This window comes from Polyergus mexicanus, unplaced genomic scaffold (assembly GCF_030449975.1).
Source record: "Polyergus mexicanus isolate NDT 795.1 unplaced genomic scaffold, iyPolMexi1.0 SCAF_16, whole genome shotgun sequence".
In the NCBI taxonomy this organism is placed as follows: domain Eukaryota; kingdom Metazoa; phylum Arthropoda; class Insecta; order Hymenoptera; family Formicidae; genus Polyergus; species Polyergus mexicanus.
This window is the reverse complement of record NW_027223336.1, coordinates 203,790-223,325: the sequence shown is the minus strand read 5'-3', so window position 1 is coordinate 223,325 and position 19,536 is coordinate 203,790. Positions and strand designations below refer to the sequence as shown.

The following is a 19,536-nucleotide window of genomic DNA, read 5'->3' as shown; positions in this document are numbered from 1 at the left end:
GAGATAAGAGGGTCCAGTGTAAAATGAGCGTGAAGGCGGATTCAGCAGCCTATGTGCCAGCAAAAATGCCGGCAGCGACACGAGGTGCTCAGATCTTACGGACTATAAGATGTTCCGAACTGAGGCGAAATCGTCACTTCTTTCATCCGCATATTTATTCAGCGTTTACTTGCACTTTTAAAGCGGAATTCGCGAGAAATTTCTTTTATGATCTGTATCTTGAAAACAGCTGATGCGAATTTTTACTATAAAAATAGACTCGCGAGAAAATGTATAGTTTTTTAAATGGATACTGTATCTCGTTATACTTTGTTGAAAGGTCTTTGAAAGATTTCGTTGTAAAATGTAACTAGATACGGCATATTAAATATCATTCCACCCTTGACTTTTTTACCCTCTCTCTCTCCCCCCCCTCCCGATTCAACGAATCGCGAAGATAATTGTTATCTAGATAAATTTGTGACATCGAGGATTTTCGGTGTCGATGATCGCGACAACGACGACTCGTTTATCTCGCTTATGACACCCGAAATCGATGACGATACCGATAACTATGATACCGACCCGACATCGAAGAGAGCTGATAATCCCTAAATCCGATTATTCGCCTCATCGGTCCTCGACAACACCGGCGTGGCACCCTCCGCGTTCAATCAATGTTTCTTTTGCCACCGTGAACGCCACTCGTGACTCGTCTTTTTTCTCTCCACTCAGGGTTCTTCTTTTTCGATCGCTTGACCGATTCGCGTTTCTCGGCGAAAATCCTCGAGATATCGCAAGCGAGAATGCTTTTGCCAAGATTCTAACTCGAATCTCCGATTCGGCACGTGTGCGCATATTCGAAATGTCACGCTATACTCTTTAGATTAACTTATGCCGAATATTTAGAAACGGCAAATATATCACTGACATGTTTCCTGCTATAAAATTGATCATGTTTAATCATATCAATGGTGCTTTTTTTATTTTTCCGATATTAAAATTCAAGAAAAGTATATATAATAATATTTTCGTTTTATTTTCTCTCTTTTAAATTATTATTGCTTTCGCGCTTTCAAACACGTGGCATTATATACTCAGCTTCGCGTTTATTTATTTCCCATACGCAGTTTACTCGAAGACAAATGACAGAGTGAACTTCTCATTCCGGATCCTGAATTTCGACTATGGTGATCGATGCGGGATCATTAATTAGCAAGCATTAACAGTCGGTCACTAACGATATAGACACACGTATCAGTATGATAAATGGATTTATACCCCGAGGAAGGTACATAATGACGGCCGTATCGTAATCGATGAACGCGTAATACATTTACGTCGTAAGAATTTTCGCGTTTACACAATTAAAACAGATAAATAAAAATAATAAAAATATTCAAGCGTTAAAGAATTATTTAGAAATTGGTTAATATTTCAAGTTTCTCAGTTGAAAAAAAAATTTCCAGATCTTTAGGATTATAATATTTTAGTATATTCCGTTGAGAATTCGCGACACTCTCGCGACGGCAGTTTAATTACACTAAGAAGACCTCTCCTCTTCTCGGCGCGTTCCAAGACAGCGTAGCGTAAATTTGCGATCAACAAGTTCGGCTAAATGACTTAATCTTAAAGCACTGACACCCGACACGGATCCACGTCGAGTACGTACACCCTTATGCCTTTCTTCGCACCCTCCTGGAATTCGTAGCTGTCGTTTCGAATCTCGTCGAGAAGTCTCGAAGGGACTACCGTCAATTAATCGTGCCTGGCCAATCTCGAAGGGTCGCGAGCCAGGATAAGGAGCGGAGAGGAGGGGAGAGGCGCCAGAAATCTAATCGAGTTCGGTGTGGACCACCTTATCCCGATCGTGCATCTCCGATGTAACGTCCAGCATCCCGTGAATCCAATTTGTCGACTCGTTTGCCGCTTTGGAACCGTTTTCGGGATACGCTCGACCGAATTTCGCTGACGAACTCGAGTAATTTTTGTATCTGCGGTCAGTGACGTTCTCTGACTTATTAATGTAAAATATGTTAAATGTATAGCGGACGATTCGTCGATAAATCCAATGAATTGATTTTGCAAAAAAATGCAATGTAAAATTTAAAACTATATACAATATTTTTATCCGGCATGTTTTCTATAAATCTTATTCGTGGAAATGACACGAATTGTTTTTACATTATTTAACGGTAGCTTTTTAGAGAGAAGTACGTCATATAGATTATTACCGCCTCCTTTCTTATTTCCAGAGATATTATATAAATAATTATATCCAATTTTATTTTAGGAACAAATATTAAGCACACAGCGTTTTCATATGTTTGCCCAGATTTTCTTTTAAAAACATCATAACTAAATTGTGCTTTTTTTTTAAATGTAAATGGTTTTCTTTCTTTTTCTTTTTTTTTTCATTTATGACACACATAAATTATATAATATCTTGTGTTTTTTAACCTATCATAATTGAAATCGTAGAGAAGTTTGTTGAAGTCTCCGAAAAGACAACTGAAATCACTGAATGGTCTTATCCACGATAGAATCTAGATGAAACTTAAAAAATGTTGAAAATTTTAAAAATACCTAATAAGAAAGAAACGTAAGGGTCACATTTTTTACAAATATAAGAATAAAAATATAAAATATTTGGGTACCGTTACACAGGGAACGAAAATAGAAGCGGATCGATATTAGCGCACATCGACGCATCGACTTTAATCTAGGACAACCTTGCGAGATCTGGGACATGTAAAGATCTGAGTAAATGATTATACACGACCAAAGTATACATACATAATATATATGTATATGTTACTTATGTAACTCAAATGGCTCGTATAACAAAGCTCTCTATCGTAGGGGGAAAAAAAAAAAAAAAAAAAAACGAAAATTTTCTAAAATCAATTATCATGCATTATTTTGTGAATACTTGTTGTAGCTTGAAAATTAAACAAATTAGTAATCAAGCACAAGCTTCATATCTAGAATTACTTGAAAATTAAGATCTTATCATTTATTAATATCTGCAAGATGCAGTTTTTACATCTTTCCTTCTTTCAACAGCTACAGCTTGAAAATTTATAATACGTATTGATCATTTCTGAGAGAAAATTGTTTCAATCTTTGACAAAAGATGTGTCAAGTATGTGTCAAATATTTCTTATCATATAGGTATCATCAAGATATGAACCAATTTTTAATTACTATCGCGCAAAGCTCGCGCCAGATAACGTCGACAAAATTCATATCGACATAATCATGCTTTAAGCGCGATCACCATGCGTATTCGCGTATCCCGTGTATCTCGTCCGATTAATCGATATCTGTAGCGGGGAACAGTGGCGTTATCGATGCGGCGTACTCGTTACGTCGCCGCGATCGATATCTGCGGAACGAGCCACGGACGGACCGGTCGTTACCAAGAGACACCCGGTCCAGAAAGGGGAGAGGGACGGACGCCCCTTCCCCAGAGTATCTCTGGGGCTCGTCCTACCCTCTGTCAGGGCTGCGCCCTAATATAAATATTATTACACTTTGATGGGGTTAGGGTGACACTAGGGCCCCGCAGACATCCCGCGAATGCCTCGCTCCTCTCGCTTCGCCTTTCCGTGCTCGCTTTTTCATTAGGCCCGAATTCCGCGCGGCGCGTGCCGCGCGACAATGTTCTTAAAGACTTAAGCCCTTTCCTCGCCCTTCCCCCGTCACTTGTCGATCAAAGTTCATGATCCTTTGCCGCATCCCGCGATATGATATAGGTATAATTCGTCTTTAAATATTACTCTCTCTCTCCTGCCTTTCCCTTTCTTTCCCGAGTGTATCGCGAGCTAACGAGGAAGATGAGTGGTTGTATTATACTCTTGATATATGCCATGTGAAAATGATGATTTATGATGAATTCGTGGCATTTGGATTATTCTTTCTCTTTCCATTAATCGATTCTTCTGAGATGAGATGTCCTATAGATTCTGTCATTGATCAATCCTTTATAAGAGTATCGTATAATGTGATCTGTATTTTATTTTAATATTTAATTTTTATCGTTATTAAGCCTGTAAGTATCGGTGTAAAAGAAAATTATTTTTTCAATCAAAATTGTAAGAAATAATTATGAGAGATCATATTAATTGCATAAATATCTAAATAGTGATTGAAGAAATCATAATAAAGGCCGTCGATATAGCATAAAGGGCAACACATGATATTCTTCGGTAACAATGACATCTTTAATAACCGGTTCAACAACATTACAATGTCATAGGATTTCAATTACATGCGCATTTCAAATTATTTGGTTTTTCATCAATTAAATATACATACATACATGTATGTATATATATATATATATGTGTGTGTGTGTGTGTGTGTGTGTGTGTGTGTGTGTGTGTGTGTGTGTGTGTGTGTGTGTGTGTGTGTGTGTGTGTGTGTGTGTACGTATGTGTATATGTACGCGCAAAGTGCGGACGTATTGCAATTAAGTACACTATATGCTTACGGATAATTTCGAGATGCACGACCGACTCCTTTATCGCGCACGGATAATACGCATTATGCACGGATAATTAGATATATAATCCCGGTAGCCATGTTTTTTCCTCCGTTCTCTCTCTCTCTCTCTCTCTCTTATGATATGTGTTCGCGTATTGCGTACTTTGTCATAATATGATAAACTGGAGATCGTCGATCTCCGGAACTCCGTCGCTGTCCTCTTTCTCGCAACACTTGGGAATTAAACTCGGTTTTGAGGTGAGAAAAATATTGTTGAGAAACTAGCGTTCATATTTTAAGCACCGTTCCCAATTGACAATGAGTACTCAATATAGGGAATGCACTTCGTTTGTCTTGCTCTATTTGTCATTAAAAAAAAAAAAACTGCTTTCCAATGAGAATCTTTACGCAGATCTCTAACGTATTTTAAAAAGTTCAAATTTTCTAAATTAAGTTTGACATTTTTACCAATTAGAGAGAGAAGAAGCAACGATTCATCCGCAAAGTATCCGGTGATTATCTACAGATTATCGGTGCATGATTTAGAAATTTCTCTGTACACAATAGAGAAATTCTCGCCCTTTTCTCTCTCTCTCTCTCTCTCTCTTTCTCTCTCTCATTCTTAGTAATTACAACAAATAGTACCATCTTATAATCATCGAAACTTAACAAAATATATCTGAAAACAGCGAGTCCCTCATATTGTTCAATAAGTAAGAATTTTAAAAGCAAAATAAAATCATTGATGATGCTGTTCTTCTTGAAAAAGAGAAATAATTAGGTCGAGAAAATTTTCTTTTCAAATTATATCGTAAAACCAATTCTTAATACATTTTCAAAAAAGTCACTTACATTACCACTTTTTTTCGCGAAAAATACACGCGCCTCTCTTTTGTTTTATTTAAAAAAAAAAAAAAAAAAAAAAAAAAATCTCGTTCCAAGAGAAGCTTTCTTCACTTTGCTTTTAAAATCTTTACACAGATTCTACGCAGACGAATGTCAGGGCAATAATAGCTTTTGCCCATCATTGGCCTTTAGTCCTCCGACACAGAAGAAGGATTTTATTCTCACATACACCGTCGTTTTCACAACATTCATGAACGATATGATACAAGTAGGCAGGATACACTGGATGTCATAGAACTATCAAAGACCACAAATATTAAGAGCTGAACAACACAAGAGAAACAATGATCATTTCATTGTCTCAGACTTGGACAGTACTCGAGTATTACACAAACAATTGCAAATGCAGCAAATTTCATAAAATAATCTTTACAGATGTACATATAAAGATAGATAAAGTAAAAATCTTGTTTTTTTTTTTTTCATAAAATTTTAAGCGGATCTTGTTTTAACTCGGATTTTAATTTGAGCTTTTATTACATTACGAAAATATCCGGTCGAGGAATATGTAATCGAAAAAAATGATAACGCAATAGTTCCGGGACGTCCAATACGCGACGTATCCGCGCGAAGGAAAAAGGTCTCTTCCTTTCTCCCTTTCGCGCATAATATATATTTACAAGAGACAGAAGAAGCTACGAATAATTCTTTATACGTTATACGTGTAACATGTGTATGTATAATCGTAGTGCAACCAACGCAACGTCTTGTCGATAATTATCGCAAATTCTTTGACACGAAGTATCTCGATTTCACTTGCCTCGAATCGAAAAAAAGCGTGAGCTTTGTGTAATATACGATTATGCATCTTAAAATAACGAAAAGGGACATTGTCTGTAAAAATCTAAAGAAATAATTAAATAATGCTATAAAATATATTTACTTAATTTAATTAAAAAATGTCTAGCAGATCAATCGCGAAGTTTGCATTTCTTAATCATTCCAAGGCCTTCACTGTCTTAATTTTTGCTCAATTTTTACCAGCGAAATCGCGACGATAATTATCGGCGAGTCATACGTTGCCACGTTATGATAAAATCCTTAACTTTAGAGGCCAGCTCATTGAAACAAAATGCCATTGCGGAGATAAAACGCTCTTTACTCTCTTCTTCAGCTATAAAATTAAAAAAAAAAAAGAAAAAAAAAACCGTGAATAGCCTACGTTTAGGTACATATGTATAGCGAGTGTCTAATAAAGAGTGTGTTACTACGTTACGTTAGGTCGGGTTACACGTTTGCTTGGATCTTTTACGGGGTGAACTTTTAACGGTTATTCGCGGGTATTCGTACTACTAGTTTCTCGCGACACACGACGGGGGTAAAAACTGCAAAGTTCAGGCACTGTTAACTCAAAGTACCCGCGGAAATCGATCCTCGAGGATCCGCGCGACGACGGGCGTGTGATCCTGAGATCCGAGATCGAAGCGAGCGAAGCGGATCCCCTGAAGATCGAGGAACCCTCCCCCTCTCCCTCCCTTCCCCGTTCGTCCTCTGTTTTTACGCGCCCTTCTCGCCGGCGATGATCATCGTATCGATGTAACGGTGTTAGTTATTTAATTACCTATTTATTTATTCACTTTTCAGCGACGCTTCTTAGTATTGACGAGTAGGTACGGATGTATGCCGTGCACTCGGTCGTAAGGCTTGACAGAGATATCGAAAACTGCGAGAAACACAAGTTCGCGCTATTTCATCGTCTTTATAAATGTTTCAATAAAAATTGCAACGTTATCCAAGTTATGTTAATGTTAGAAAAGAAGATGACACAGCTGAATCTAGTAGCTGAAATTTTGTCCTTCTACACGAGATAAATTTTAAATATTTTATGTTTGAAATAATTGAAGTACATGTCTCTTATACGACGATAATATCTCGCGATAGTTGTTGCAAAATCTTACAGCCGAGTCACTCTGACACATGATAAAGTTTGATATATTTATATACATATAGAAATGCATGCCTACATCTAGATATCGCGCGATTTCTCGCATGAACCAAATTCGGTTCGAACGAAATATCTATAATTAGAAAAGTAATCTCATAAAAATACAGATATGTTTTATACTTCGATTCGCTCGCGCTTTGGTACTGCTATAGCTCCGTTATTGCGGCAAAGTACTCGATTAGTGTGAAAAAAAATTAATAAAACGATCGAAGCAAAGATGTAAGGAAAGTCGAGCGTTTGAAATAGTATCTTTTTAAAATATTGTATATGTGTTGAATGCACACTAGAAAATTATTAAAGTTATTAAATAATTGAGAATAACACTTATATTCTATTTGATTAACATTTTAAAGAGACGATTTCCTTTCTTGAAAACGAAAAATAAATAAGAGATAGATGGAATAGAAACAATATCAAACGTAACAAAAATTTTTAATGGATTTCCTCATATGCTATCTTTATCAATAATAATATGTAATGATTATTCCAATCGTAAAAAAACAAAAATAATAAAACGTACAACAAGTAACGGTTTTAAAATCTAAAAGCCTCAAATAATTGCAAAGAATCCGATTTTTATCACTAAACTTTTTTCGTAATAAAAAACTTATTTTGAAAGATTGACAGAGGTGTACTTTGTCGATAAAGAGCGTTTCGCGAAACGAGCCTCGATCATCCTCCTCACAACTTCCTCTATATAATCGGCTATCTATAACTTAAAGCCTTACTTCCTAGATTTCTCTGACGCCTTAATTAATGATATGATATTTCCGTTCAGCAATGTAGAACAATTTTCAACGAAAGCGATAAAAATTCAAAACTTGCCCGGCGGCAATCCGCGAACGAAGGTCCTTGCTGACGGGAAGCCTTCGTTGCGGCCGTAAATCCTCTCTCCCTTTCTCTCTTCCTCTTGCACTTTATATAATGACTCGCGTCCTAGATGTAGAATGCTATTTTTTTCTTATCTTCTTTCCACAGCACCGATACATTTCTCTTCCTTTTCACTCTAATTTTATTTCGATGTTGCGATTACTCGTCTTTCTCGAGGTCCTTATTCTCATTTCCGGCAAGTATTTTCTATACCAATCGTCGTTTCTCAGTCTTTCAACGACGTATCTTGCACTCCTTCAGAAATATTTTTCATCTCTTCTCTTTCTCTTCTTCGCACACGAAACGGATCCTAGGACCGTCAGGATTCACCATTCGCGAGGATGATCTTTCGCGATAGTCCGAGGAAATCACTCTGGAAGTCGTTGCCCCTGTATCATCCCCGACAAAGCGCGATCGGAGCGGCGAACGAGGCCCGCAGGCTGATCGAGAATCCCGATCGCCGTCGCTCCTGAGGAGGATCTCGCCGAGCTGCCTTACAACGATGTCAATTCTTTGCCGTTAAGTTGTGGAAGCCTGTCTCGAAGAATCTCGAACGCACACTTTCGAGCGATCGTTGGATACGCGGACGACACCGGTGGCGACGGCCATGACTCTTAATACATTCCTTGCCTAAAGGGATTGCTATCTCCGGCCGGTCGTTGATCCACATCCGGCTGTCTTCTGAAGGGATTCACATCCACCTGGCCTCCCGCCCGCTCCTGGTCGACCGCGTAATTTCTCTGCTGGCCGTAGTCGCCGGGTTGACCGTAGCTTGCCGGTGGTTGATTGTAAACCGGTGGTTGATTGTAGACCGGCGGTTGTTCGTGCGCAGATTGAGCGTAACCGATGTTCGCGTTCTGTGCGCCGTAGCCACCGTAGCCGGTCTGCGTGGGCGTCTGGTAACTTTGATCGTAGCCCTGGTCGACGTTTGTCTCCATGCGCGTCTGACTCAGGTGGTTACCGATCTCGCCGCTAATCGGCCGTTGCTCCTGCAGCACGTACGTCTGATATTCCTTGTCGGGTGGATCCTGCATCAGCACATTCGCTTCATCTTGGAACGGCTTGAAATCGTAGATGTGCCGTAGATAATAGAGCACCGGCGCGTAAAGAAGATTCGAGAAGGCAATGCCGATGTTGAGCGCGGTGAAACCGATTGCCTCGACCACGCCGCCAGCAATGATTGGACCAACCGCGTACGCTACGCTGTACGAGATATCAGCAATCGCGTAGATGCTGCCATAGACCGATACATATCTGACATCTACCAGGTAGCCTAGCGTGGGTAGCAGTGCGGTGTCAATAAGGGCGATGCCGAAGCAGATGCCGCACAACGGTATCATCAGCACTATGTACGAGTTGGAGAACGGTATGATGAAGCAACAGAGACCTTCGAGTGCGAGGCCGCCGGCCGCCATCAGCCACTGATATTGCGGATACTGCTTCGCCATCCTCACGGTGATTACCACGCCGAGTACGTGCGGGAAGAAGGCCGGTAGCCATATCATACCGATCTTCCAATTATCGTGAGTCATTGTATCTTCCATCCATAACGAGATGGTCGGCTCGAGAAAGGCCAGCGCGACGTTGGACATCATCAGAGCGCCCGCGCACACGGCAATGTACGGATCCATTAGCAATCGCCAGATCGGTATCGTAGATTTGGGCGCTTGTTCGTGGCGTTCGCGTAACTGCTCTTTGATAGGCTTCATAACTAGTAGCAGCATGAAGCCATCCGCTAGGCTGACAAACGCCAGTATCAGGAACGGCACCTCCTTGCCGGCAAATTGATACAAGGCGCCGCCGAACGGCGGCGCGACCAAACAGCCGAAACTGATAAATGCTAGGGCGATGCCGAGTGCTTTCGAACGTTCCGATTCTTCCGTGAAACGATCAGCGATCATGGCGAGGCCGGCGGTGTCGGCAAATGCGGAGCCGACGCCTTGCAAACTCCTCGCGAAAAACAGCACGCTATAGCTTTTGCCGCACGCGAACACGCTGGTTGACAGGAACATGATGCAGAGACCGATCATCATAGGTATGTCGTATCCGATCCGATCGATCAACGCGCCGGAAAATGGGTTAACCATCAACTGCACGATCGCCTTCGACGCGAACAGCACCCCGGTAGCGGAATCCTGGCCGTGATGGGCCGGAGGAGAATCGGTGTTGTTGGTCGTCTCCTCCTCCGGTCCAAACGCGCCCACGTACTTGAGATAGTCCGGTATGATCGGCACTATCACCATGTACAACATGTTGTCCAGCAGCAGTGCCACGGAGACGATGACGAGAATCAGCTTGCGCTGAGCCTTGGGCTCCTGCAGCTTCGTCCAGACGATCTCCTTCAGCTCACCGAACTTCATGTTGAGTATCGGTATCGTCGTCATGATGTTCTCTAAGTGGCCGCTCACGGAGCGACCAGAGCTCTCTTCCGCTCTTTTTTCTGTATTTGTGTCTTAACGGGTGAGACTAACCGCGGTCACCAGTCGTGCGACCTCGGGAAGCGAGCGTGACGAGGAGATCGTCGCGATAGGGGCGGCGCGCATCAGGCCGGGCCGGGGGTAACCTACAACAGATCACCGAGTTGGCGACGATTAGCTCTCGCGTTCGATTAACCGATCCACGCGTGTTTTTTTTTTTTTTTTTTTAAGCGTTTTATATGCTATTTACGCAATACCGTTTTTTTGCGACGGCAACCGACAGGCTTCGCGACGGCAGGAGATTGCCGTCAGATCGCGAAAACGCGTCGGAGAAGCGACTCGGGATTGGGGAAGAATTGCTGAAGAAAGAAGAAGAAAAAGAAAATGGGGGGGGGGGGAGCCCTGACCCGGCCTGGTCAGCGCGGAACGACGATGTTCATTCAAACCACCCAGAATCTATCGTTCGACCCAACCACGCGATCACGCGAATACGCACCACTCGTGTGAAGGAAAAAGAAACGTACACCCGCTCTCTTTCTCTCTGTGCGGGTTGCATCCCCGCTCGTGTTTGAAAGAGAACACGACACCGGATGGAGGCTCCCCCACGATAAGGCGTCGCGAGATAGACTTTATATACCTGAGCCTGGTATATCGTGTATCGTGTTACACGGCGGAGATAAAAACAGCGCGGGAAAGCGCCGAGAAAACAAGGGGCGAGGGTTGACGCGTGCTTGACATTGTCGATGGGGTCGCCCGCTAATCATTTCACGAATGTTAGCGTTACCGAGAGTACTAATAGCGATATTGCGATTCGATACTGTTACGGCTTTATCGAGTCCGTCAATCGTTGAAACCAATGACCAATTACATAAATTCAACAGTGAATAGTGTTAAGAAGGCTCCTTTGACTAAGAAATAAAAAGATAAAGAGAATTTAAGCATATATAATTAAATTTCCATAATAACAATAGCTTTTAATTAGATTAATAAATGTATTATTTATATTTTCATTTTCTTATTTCTCTAAGTAAAAGAAGATCTCTAGTTACACTATTGCGTGTAATTATAAAACTTTAATTACCTAAATTTCCATAATCTAAAATTTAATTATTCCAATTTTCATAATCTACTGTCATTTATATGAAAAATGAAAAAAAAAAATTAGCATTAAATTATTAAGATACTTTATATATGGGAAAAAATAGGCATTTTCCTCTTTCAAATACTATTCATAAATGTCTTTAAATACTTTTGGTTACTTTCTCCAGTTTGTTTTTTTTTTCTTATATTAATTAAGAGAACAGTGCAAAAGCACGATGGTAAATGGTAGTTTCTATGAAATTATACTTTAAGAGTGTAGTAAAATAAGAAATGGATGTTTCTCGAAAGGATTGAGGGCAATAGAAACTAGAGCCACATCTCTCTCATGAGCCGATGGGAAAAGTTGGTAAGTGCAATTAATATAAAGTGCCGCAAAATCTGGATTAAATATCTACCTAATCTGATTTGTCGCACACACATGCTCGACTTCATTATTCGTATACTCTGTTATTATCCCGATTCGTTGAAATCTTTCCTAAATATATCATAAAATAAAAAGGTAATCAATCTCGTAAACTCGTGCAACAATACGACATGTAATATTTAATCCGAGGCAGGATTGTAGGGGCCGCGATCGATTTCGAGACGATAGTTTTCGCGTTCGCGAAACGACGCCTGTCGATCGTCGTCACGGATGTGATCGATAGGCGGACTTGTAAACGCGAGCCTCCCCGACGACACACGCCGCACGTAAAAACGATTCATCGACTCACCGGAGTTACTGGCGAATTTCTGCCTAAGGGAATTGGCGAGGCGTTGGGGGCCCGCCAAGGTCGGAAGACCGGCGAGCAGACCGCTCAGAGTTGAGGCGACGTCCGATCCGTCTTCGTCCTTCGAGTCGTTCGCCGACTCCTTGGCTCCCCGCGTCCCCAGGCCCTCCACCTTTTCAGCTGAGTTCACAACTGAGTCTGCAACAGCGATAGCATCTACGTGGTTAATTTGTGAACAATTAATAGCAATGATGAATTATTATTTAAAAAAAAAAAATATATATATATATATTCCCGAGAAAGAAAATGTATGTAAGAACATCATAAATTTGATGCAAGAATAGCATTGTCCCTGATGAATCTGCGACGTTCGCAATATTTCAACGTCATAGCGTTTGATCCTCAGGCATTGTCTATCAAACAAAGGAGAGGCACATTTAAATAATTCTTTACCATCGTAAAAATCCGATCGAAACACGGATTTTATACGAATTATACGATAGACTTATACCTGTAAAGATGTATGATTTATCCTCCTCCCTCTTTTGTAGAGGTCAATATTGATTTAAGGATAAAACAAAGGGAGAATCCGTCAATCTTCGAGTTGAAATTCATCATTATCATCATATTTTTAACCCGCGCAATCGCGCGTGAGGTAACATCGCTTTTACTCTACATATTCATATCCTCTCGTATATATATATATATATGTATACGTTCGACACAATTTTTACTAACCTTTCTATTATCTTATGTACACGTTATACCAATGGGCAAGTTAAATTTAGCGTTTTTGCATCTATCTATAACATTCAAGTCTCTTATACCGCGCACATTTGAGGAAGACCGGGCATTACACACGTGCGTAACTTCCCAAGGTAATTTTTACTCCCCCACATTGTCGCATCGCAATATAGTTATTTGACAGCCACGTGTTATTTCGTGCACCGTTGTTTGCAGGAGGGGTTCAGCAATATCCCATATTATTCGCGTCGCTCTTGTAATCGCAAATTTCAACTGTATAAGTCTAGGATTTCCTTAACATCAATTTGATGTACGCGTTATACGACGAACAATATTTTTCGTCGGGGAATTCAAACTAACTACGAAAAAAAAAAAAAAAATGCCATTTTTTTAAATTCTAATTTTCAATTTCGTCATTTTTATTATATTTTATGCAAAAATAAAATTATACCTTATAATGAATAGCAAAGTAAAAATCTTTGTTTTGTGATTTAAAATATATCGCAAATCAATTTTATAATATAATATAACTTTATAATATCGTTAGTATTATAAACTGTAATAATAGATACAAATCTAAAATAAAAGACTGAGATATTAGCTGCGCAGTGTTATTCGTGTTACTTTTTCTCAATTTTCAAATAAAATTTTAAATTGCGCTAAAATCTAACATCTCGAAAAATCAAGATAGATTTAAAAGAAAAATTGCAAAACAACTAATTGAAAATCAATATCATAAAGTAATATCATTTGTGCAAATATATATATATATATATTTTTTTTTTTTCAGCTCTCTTCGGTCAGTCTACATGTTATTCAAGCAAAGCTGGAGAAAAGCATGAAGGAAAATTGTGCACGAGCGTGAGTTCTATTATTCTATTAATTCTCTTCGAGAATTCGATTGAATCTCACGAATCAAGAAATCAGTATGAACACGAGATTATCGAAAAGGCATTTGTACCGGAAGCATCGCATCAACGTCAATAGTTATCGTCGTTTCAACATAAATCTTGTTAAATTCAGGTGGTTTTCACGGAGATAACTTTTCATCATTCAACAAACATCGAATCAAAAGAGAGAAAAAAAAATATTTATAAATTATACGAGATTCTCTAGTTCGAATCCTCATATCGGAGACTACCGATTTCTGTCAAAGAAACTCGGAAGCCACGCACCAGAAATACGAAGGAAAAGACGGAAGCGAGAAGAGCAAGCGAGAGAAAGGAATGATACGAGAATACAGAGCAAGGAACGAGAGATCGGCCGGGATACTTACTAAGACCGAAGGACTCCCAATGGCAGGGGTGTCTCGGCGTGTCTCTCCGTCGGGGTGGCTTTGGAACGTCTGCCCTCGTAGTCCTCCCCGCCACCGGGTCGCCGCGGCGCCCTCTCTCGTCGTCGCGGTAGCGGCAGCGACGTCGGCGTCGACGGCGGTTCCGCTGCGGAAAATACGGCAGGGCGCAGCCGCGACCACCAGGATCCAGGGATTGGCGGCGGCGAGGCTGTGCGTCAGCCCCCAAACCCTCCACCATCGACTGTACGCGGACGCTGGTACCCTCCGGGGGTGACGACGACGCCGGATAAGGGTGGCAGGCGGGGGAGAGCGAGACCAGGTATAACGACGACGGCGACGGTCGATGCTGCGCGGTATTTCTGGCGTCAGGTCGATATCGGCCTCACCTGTGCGAGGCGACTATATGGGCTGCCACCCGTTCCGAAGGGGTTCTCGAACGTGTGGCCCCGCTCGTTTCTTCTCCTCCCTTCTGGGACCAGTGATCTTCAACCGGCGGATCGCGTGCTTCGCCGCCACCTGGTCGCGCGAGGGTAAATCGAGGTGAAAGATTGCGAGACCCTGTCCCGAGTGGCGGCTCAGCCGTGAATATAGCGCGCTTCAGTTTTCCGAGAGACATCGCCACCGTGCTCTCTTCCGTCTTTGTTCGCTGGGAGACTCTGGAGGATTACGATCGCTTATCGATACTTGAAGCGAGGATTCGCCGCGCTCTGACGCGTTCGCCATTATCGCGCTTAGCTAGGATAATAATTGCGGACTACTGTAATCGAGGCTGTTGTTCGATTAATATTCTTTGGGCTTTGTTCACGATCGCTTTGCGTTCAGTGACGCCATAATTTACCAAATATATCTAAAGTAATTATATATAATTTACGAAGCGTATCTCGGATTTGTGGCCGTACCATAAGTAGAAATTAATTAATAATATACGATAACGTTGGACTGATCATTTCATATTATACATCGCATTAAAATTTCTCATGGAATCTACTCTTTCTTCTCTTTTTACACTGTACAATATCGATACAAGACGAAAGGCAAAGTTACGGAAGATAAATTAAAATTTTCCCTTTATCCTATAATAGTCGATATAGAATATTGAAAGCATATAACAAAGTTAATGTTAATATAATTAGGATGATTCTTTTCTTTTCATATTGTACGATTGTACGGAACATAAAAAGAACCTGGCAAAGTCAATGCCAATCAAATTCAAGATTATCTAACTTTCCCTTCTTCGTATCGCTGTAAAAACACGGCGAATTCAAGGCGGATAGCTATAGAGGTAATTGCGCACAAGGGGATTGAGAATCAGCCACATTCGAAGGGAGATGCGAGAGGTCGAAAGTCGAGTGACCGAGGCTGCGTAACGAGTTCGTTCGTGCTATTCGACTCCTGCGTAAAACCGATCAATATTAATCATCGTATAGATAAGATCAAAGGTATCTTTATATCGGTTGCGAGCAGAAACGAACACGCCTTACTCGACATGCACGAATTCCAAAGATCAAAAACTTAACGTTTCGCCCAATCGCTTATTTTTAACACTAAAAAAGACATATGCCGATTATTCTTACGAATTCAACGCCTTCTCTCGTTTCCCTCGCATTTTTTCTTTTTATTTTTATCAAAATTCTCTGAGATTCTATTATATAACGATACGACGCTAGGAGTTAGCTAATCCTTAATATGGAGAATTAATTTACTTTAAAATTTACTTTAAAAAGAGATAGCTGAAAACTTAATAAAATTTGTACAAAATTTTCAGCTTATCTTCCTATTCTACTTAAGCTTGTTGTATTAACTATAATTGTTAATATGCATTTTAATATTTGACGTAATAAATTGCTATTATAGAGACAGATAATGCGATTGTAATTAAAGATTACAAACGGGAAGAGAGAATCTTTTAAATTTTGAATCGCAAAGTATGAGCTAACACGAGTTACTCATTTCAGCTTACCGCTCTATGCTTCTTTTGTTGAAATTTCCAATATTGAACATGAAGCTCTGAAGCCGGGAAATTTCCCCCGAGTTTTCAATCACATAACAATTAATATATCATTTGTTATTATTATTCAAGAATCATTCAACGCAATGTTGTCTCTTTCATTCTTCTTATCTTGTTAAAATCTCGAAACTTATGTAAATAAATAATCAAGATAATTAAATATAGAATCTTTGTACGGTTTTATAAATCTTTTAAAATACGCGCGACAGTTGTAAAAGCTTTTTTAATTTTAGTGTACTATATTTATTTTGTTCATAAATGAATAACAAGCCGATATTCATTATATCGGTGAGAAAATTGCAGGCAATTGCAAGTAGTTGTATAAATTTATTGAAAGTTAATGTCACACGACGTTGAACGCTTGTCCCATGACGCCGCTTCCCTAATCCTCTTCCCTTCGGACTGTCAAAGTAATAGATTATTATATTTTATGTTAAAGAGACTAATGAGCGTATCGAATTCCCATTATATATTCCAAAGAACTCGATACTTACGTTGTTTCCCGAACAAGATTATCCCCATTGGATTGCACTTTAAAGTACTTGACTTTGAAACAGAAGAAATTAAATTTTTGTTAAGAAATCACGAAAGCGATGGTTTAAAAATATTCATCGTACATTAAGTATTTGAAAAAATTTTACACATACCAAATTGTATCCTTCCTTTAATTTAACGTAATGTCACCTGTTCAAAGATGGACCATTTTTCTGTATTTTATGTTTTATTGCAATATTTTTTCGTACAAAGTCTTATATTTATTTCAGCTTTCAGCGGTTATTTCATAGCCGCGCGTAACGTTAAATACCTGGCTCGCGTTCGTGTCTTTTCGTTCAGGACCGAAAATAGATATCGATCAGAGCCGGCCCAACTGTTGACTCGACATCGACGCGAGCGCATATTCGTATGCGCCAACAACCGTAGTGTCCGCAGAGAGAATCGTTCGCAGCGTTGTACCTGTGACCGCGGGAGGATGCGGGATGGGACCCCTGTCACGTTTTCCCATCACCGTCGACTTTCGCGCGACTTCTATTCTGCGGCTAAAAAACCCGTTCGTGGACGGACAGACGGATGCGAACAGAAATAATTGTCCCGTTAATGCCCTTTGAGAGCGGGACGCGCCGCGTTTATCCGACAGCTCCATTTTTCTACATTGAAAAGACTTGGGATCGGCCATCACGACTCGCTTCTCTGCGACATGAGAACGAACGCGTGCCGCGGGTCATTATAAAATGCATAATTCGTGACATCTCAAATGGCTTAACCGACCATTTAACACTCCGCAGCTATTACGTAATATTTTGCATAATGTAATAAAGTAATGCGAATAGGATTCTATTGCACAACTAACCAATTATCTTTTTTCTATATTCTTTTGTTACATCAAATTGAAAGAATATATTAAAATATGGTTTAACATCTAAGGATTTACAATATATATATATATATATATATATATATATATATATATATATATATATATATCAGCAAATCTAAAGGCATATTAATTTACGACACAAAGGAAATTAAAGAAAAAAGTTTTGTTTTTGCATATGCCAAATGTAATTTGAAGAAAAAATATTTAAATATTTCTTAAAATATTTATTGTATAAATTAAAAAAATCTAGCTAAAATTTATACTATTTACGATTCCAAATTTTATTTGTCTGTCCTTTGTTATTTAAAAAGTGAACAGAGGTCAATGCGATTTATTTAATCGCATCAAGATGTTCTCGATGAAGCGTCGAGGTCATACATTCTGTTCAAAAGAGATGTCCGAGATAAAGTAGAATAAGTAGAATACCAATTAAAATGTTGTTCAACCAAGTGAAATGTTGTTCCTACTCTGGACACAGAGATAACGCCGTATTCAGATAACATTGATGATAAAATAAAAGCATTATGCTCTCTTCGCATTCGAGTCGCGCTAATAGACTAGTCTTTATCGTTTCGGACCTAATAATTACCTACGTCAAATCGGTGTCCTGTGCCTCTTACGAGATAAAATAAGCGATTAGTTTTGCCGAATGATTTTTCATTAATAATAACCGTAAAATCTCGGTACCGTTTCTCGTCAATTATCATAATTTTTCGGATCTCTCTTCTTATGCGCGAGTATTATTTAGATAGTCATCATTATTTTCTCGAGCTCTCTTTGGGACAGGTTCGAAGCTAGCCGTAAATTAGCGAACCTCCTCGCAACGTCTTAATACGGCGATGCGTAATTACGCAGCTTGTACGCGAACGCGCGACGAGTCACGTCTAAAGTTGCGCGAATGTTTCGCCGGAGGATGAATGGAAGATAAAACGAGGAGAGTACAAATGATCGAGTCGGATGATATACGGGATATACTATTATTATACAGTGTCTTCGAGGGATTATTATCTAACGACATTGCGATGATCAGAGATCATCAGAGATTCGTGCGCGTATACCTTTTCTTTTCATGTCATATTAGAGAGATGTCGAAATGTCGAAGCATTGACGTATTGAAATGAAGAAATATGAAAATATGAGGAAGGTGTAAAGGATCATAGAAATACGGAAATGTAAAATTACATTCCATACGGATATCTAGAATTATATATTGTATGTACGCTTTCTTTTGCATGTAAAAAGAGATGGGAAATTCCGCGGCAACAAAATTCTCGTAAAGGCAAAAGATCTACGCCAGCTAGACGCATTCATTCGTAATTACGAAAATGCGTGTACGTGCGTACGGACCGCGGCACGTTCCAGGTCGCCGGAACTCTTGGAGCGACGGGGGAAGAAAGAAAAAAAAAAAAAAAAAGAGAAAAAAGAGAGGAGTGTCATACGGGGGAGAAGAGAGTCGACGACTGGAATATCAAACGAACGGCCCGTGTAATTCGGTTCCGTACGATCGAGTTCGCAGACTCTCCCGGCCGCGCGTCAAATCTCTCGCAAAATCTCGTTAGAGAGACAAAAGAGAGTCGCAGGAAATAAAATCCTACCGGATTTCAGCAATCTCGCGAACGGCATAACGGCCGTATGTTGCGTAAACGGCGTCCTTCTAACTGTGTTACCGGTTTATAACGCTCTTGTGCCATTGTATGCG

The 19,536-nt window shown here is 40.0% G+C and overlaps 1 protein-coding gene across 1 annotated transcript; it reads right to left on the bottom strand.

The window, feature by feature from the left end:
* Positions 1-4,156: 4,156 nt before the first annotated feature.
* Vacht (Vesicular acetylcholine transporter) lies at positions 4,157-12,505 on the bottom strand. The gene is made up of 2 exons (XM_070308982.1): positions 12,420-12,505; positions 4,157-10,751 (listed from the first exon to the last, which is right to left on the bottom strand). Exon 2 carries the CDS (start codon positions 10,570-10,572, stop codon positions 8,803-8,805), a length of 1,770 nt encoding a protein of 589 aa, XP_070165083.1. The 5' UTR covers positions 10,573-10,751; positions 12,420-12,505; the 3' UTR covers positions 4,157-8,802.
* Between the last annotated feature and the right edge of the window lie 7,031 nt (positions 12,506-19,536).

Coding starts and splice junctions, on each gene's coding strand:
- Vacht (XM_070308982.1), bottom strand. CDS start 10,572: ATGACGACGATACCGATACTCAACATGAAGTTCGGTGAGCTGAAGGAG.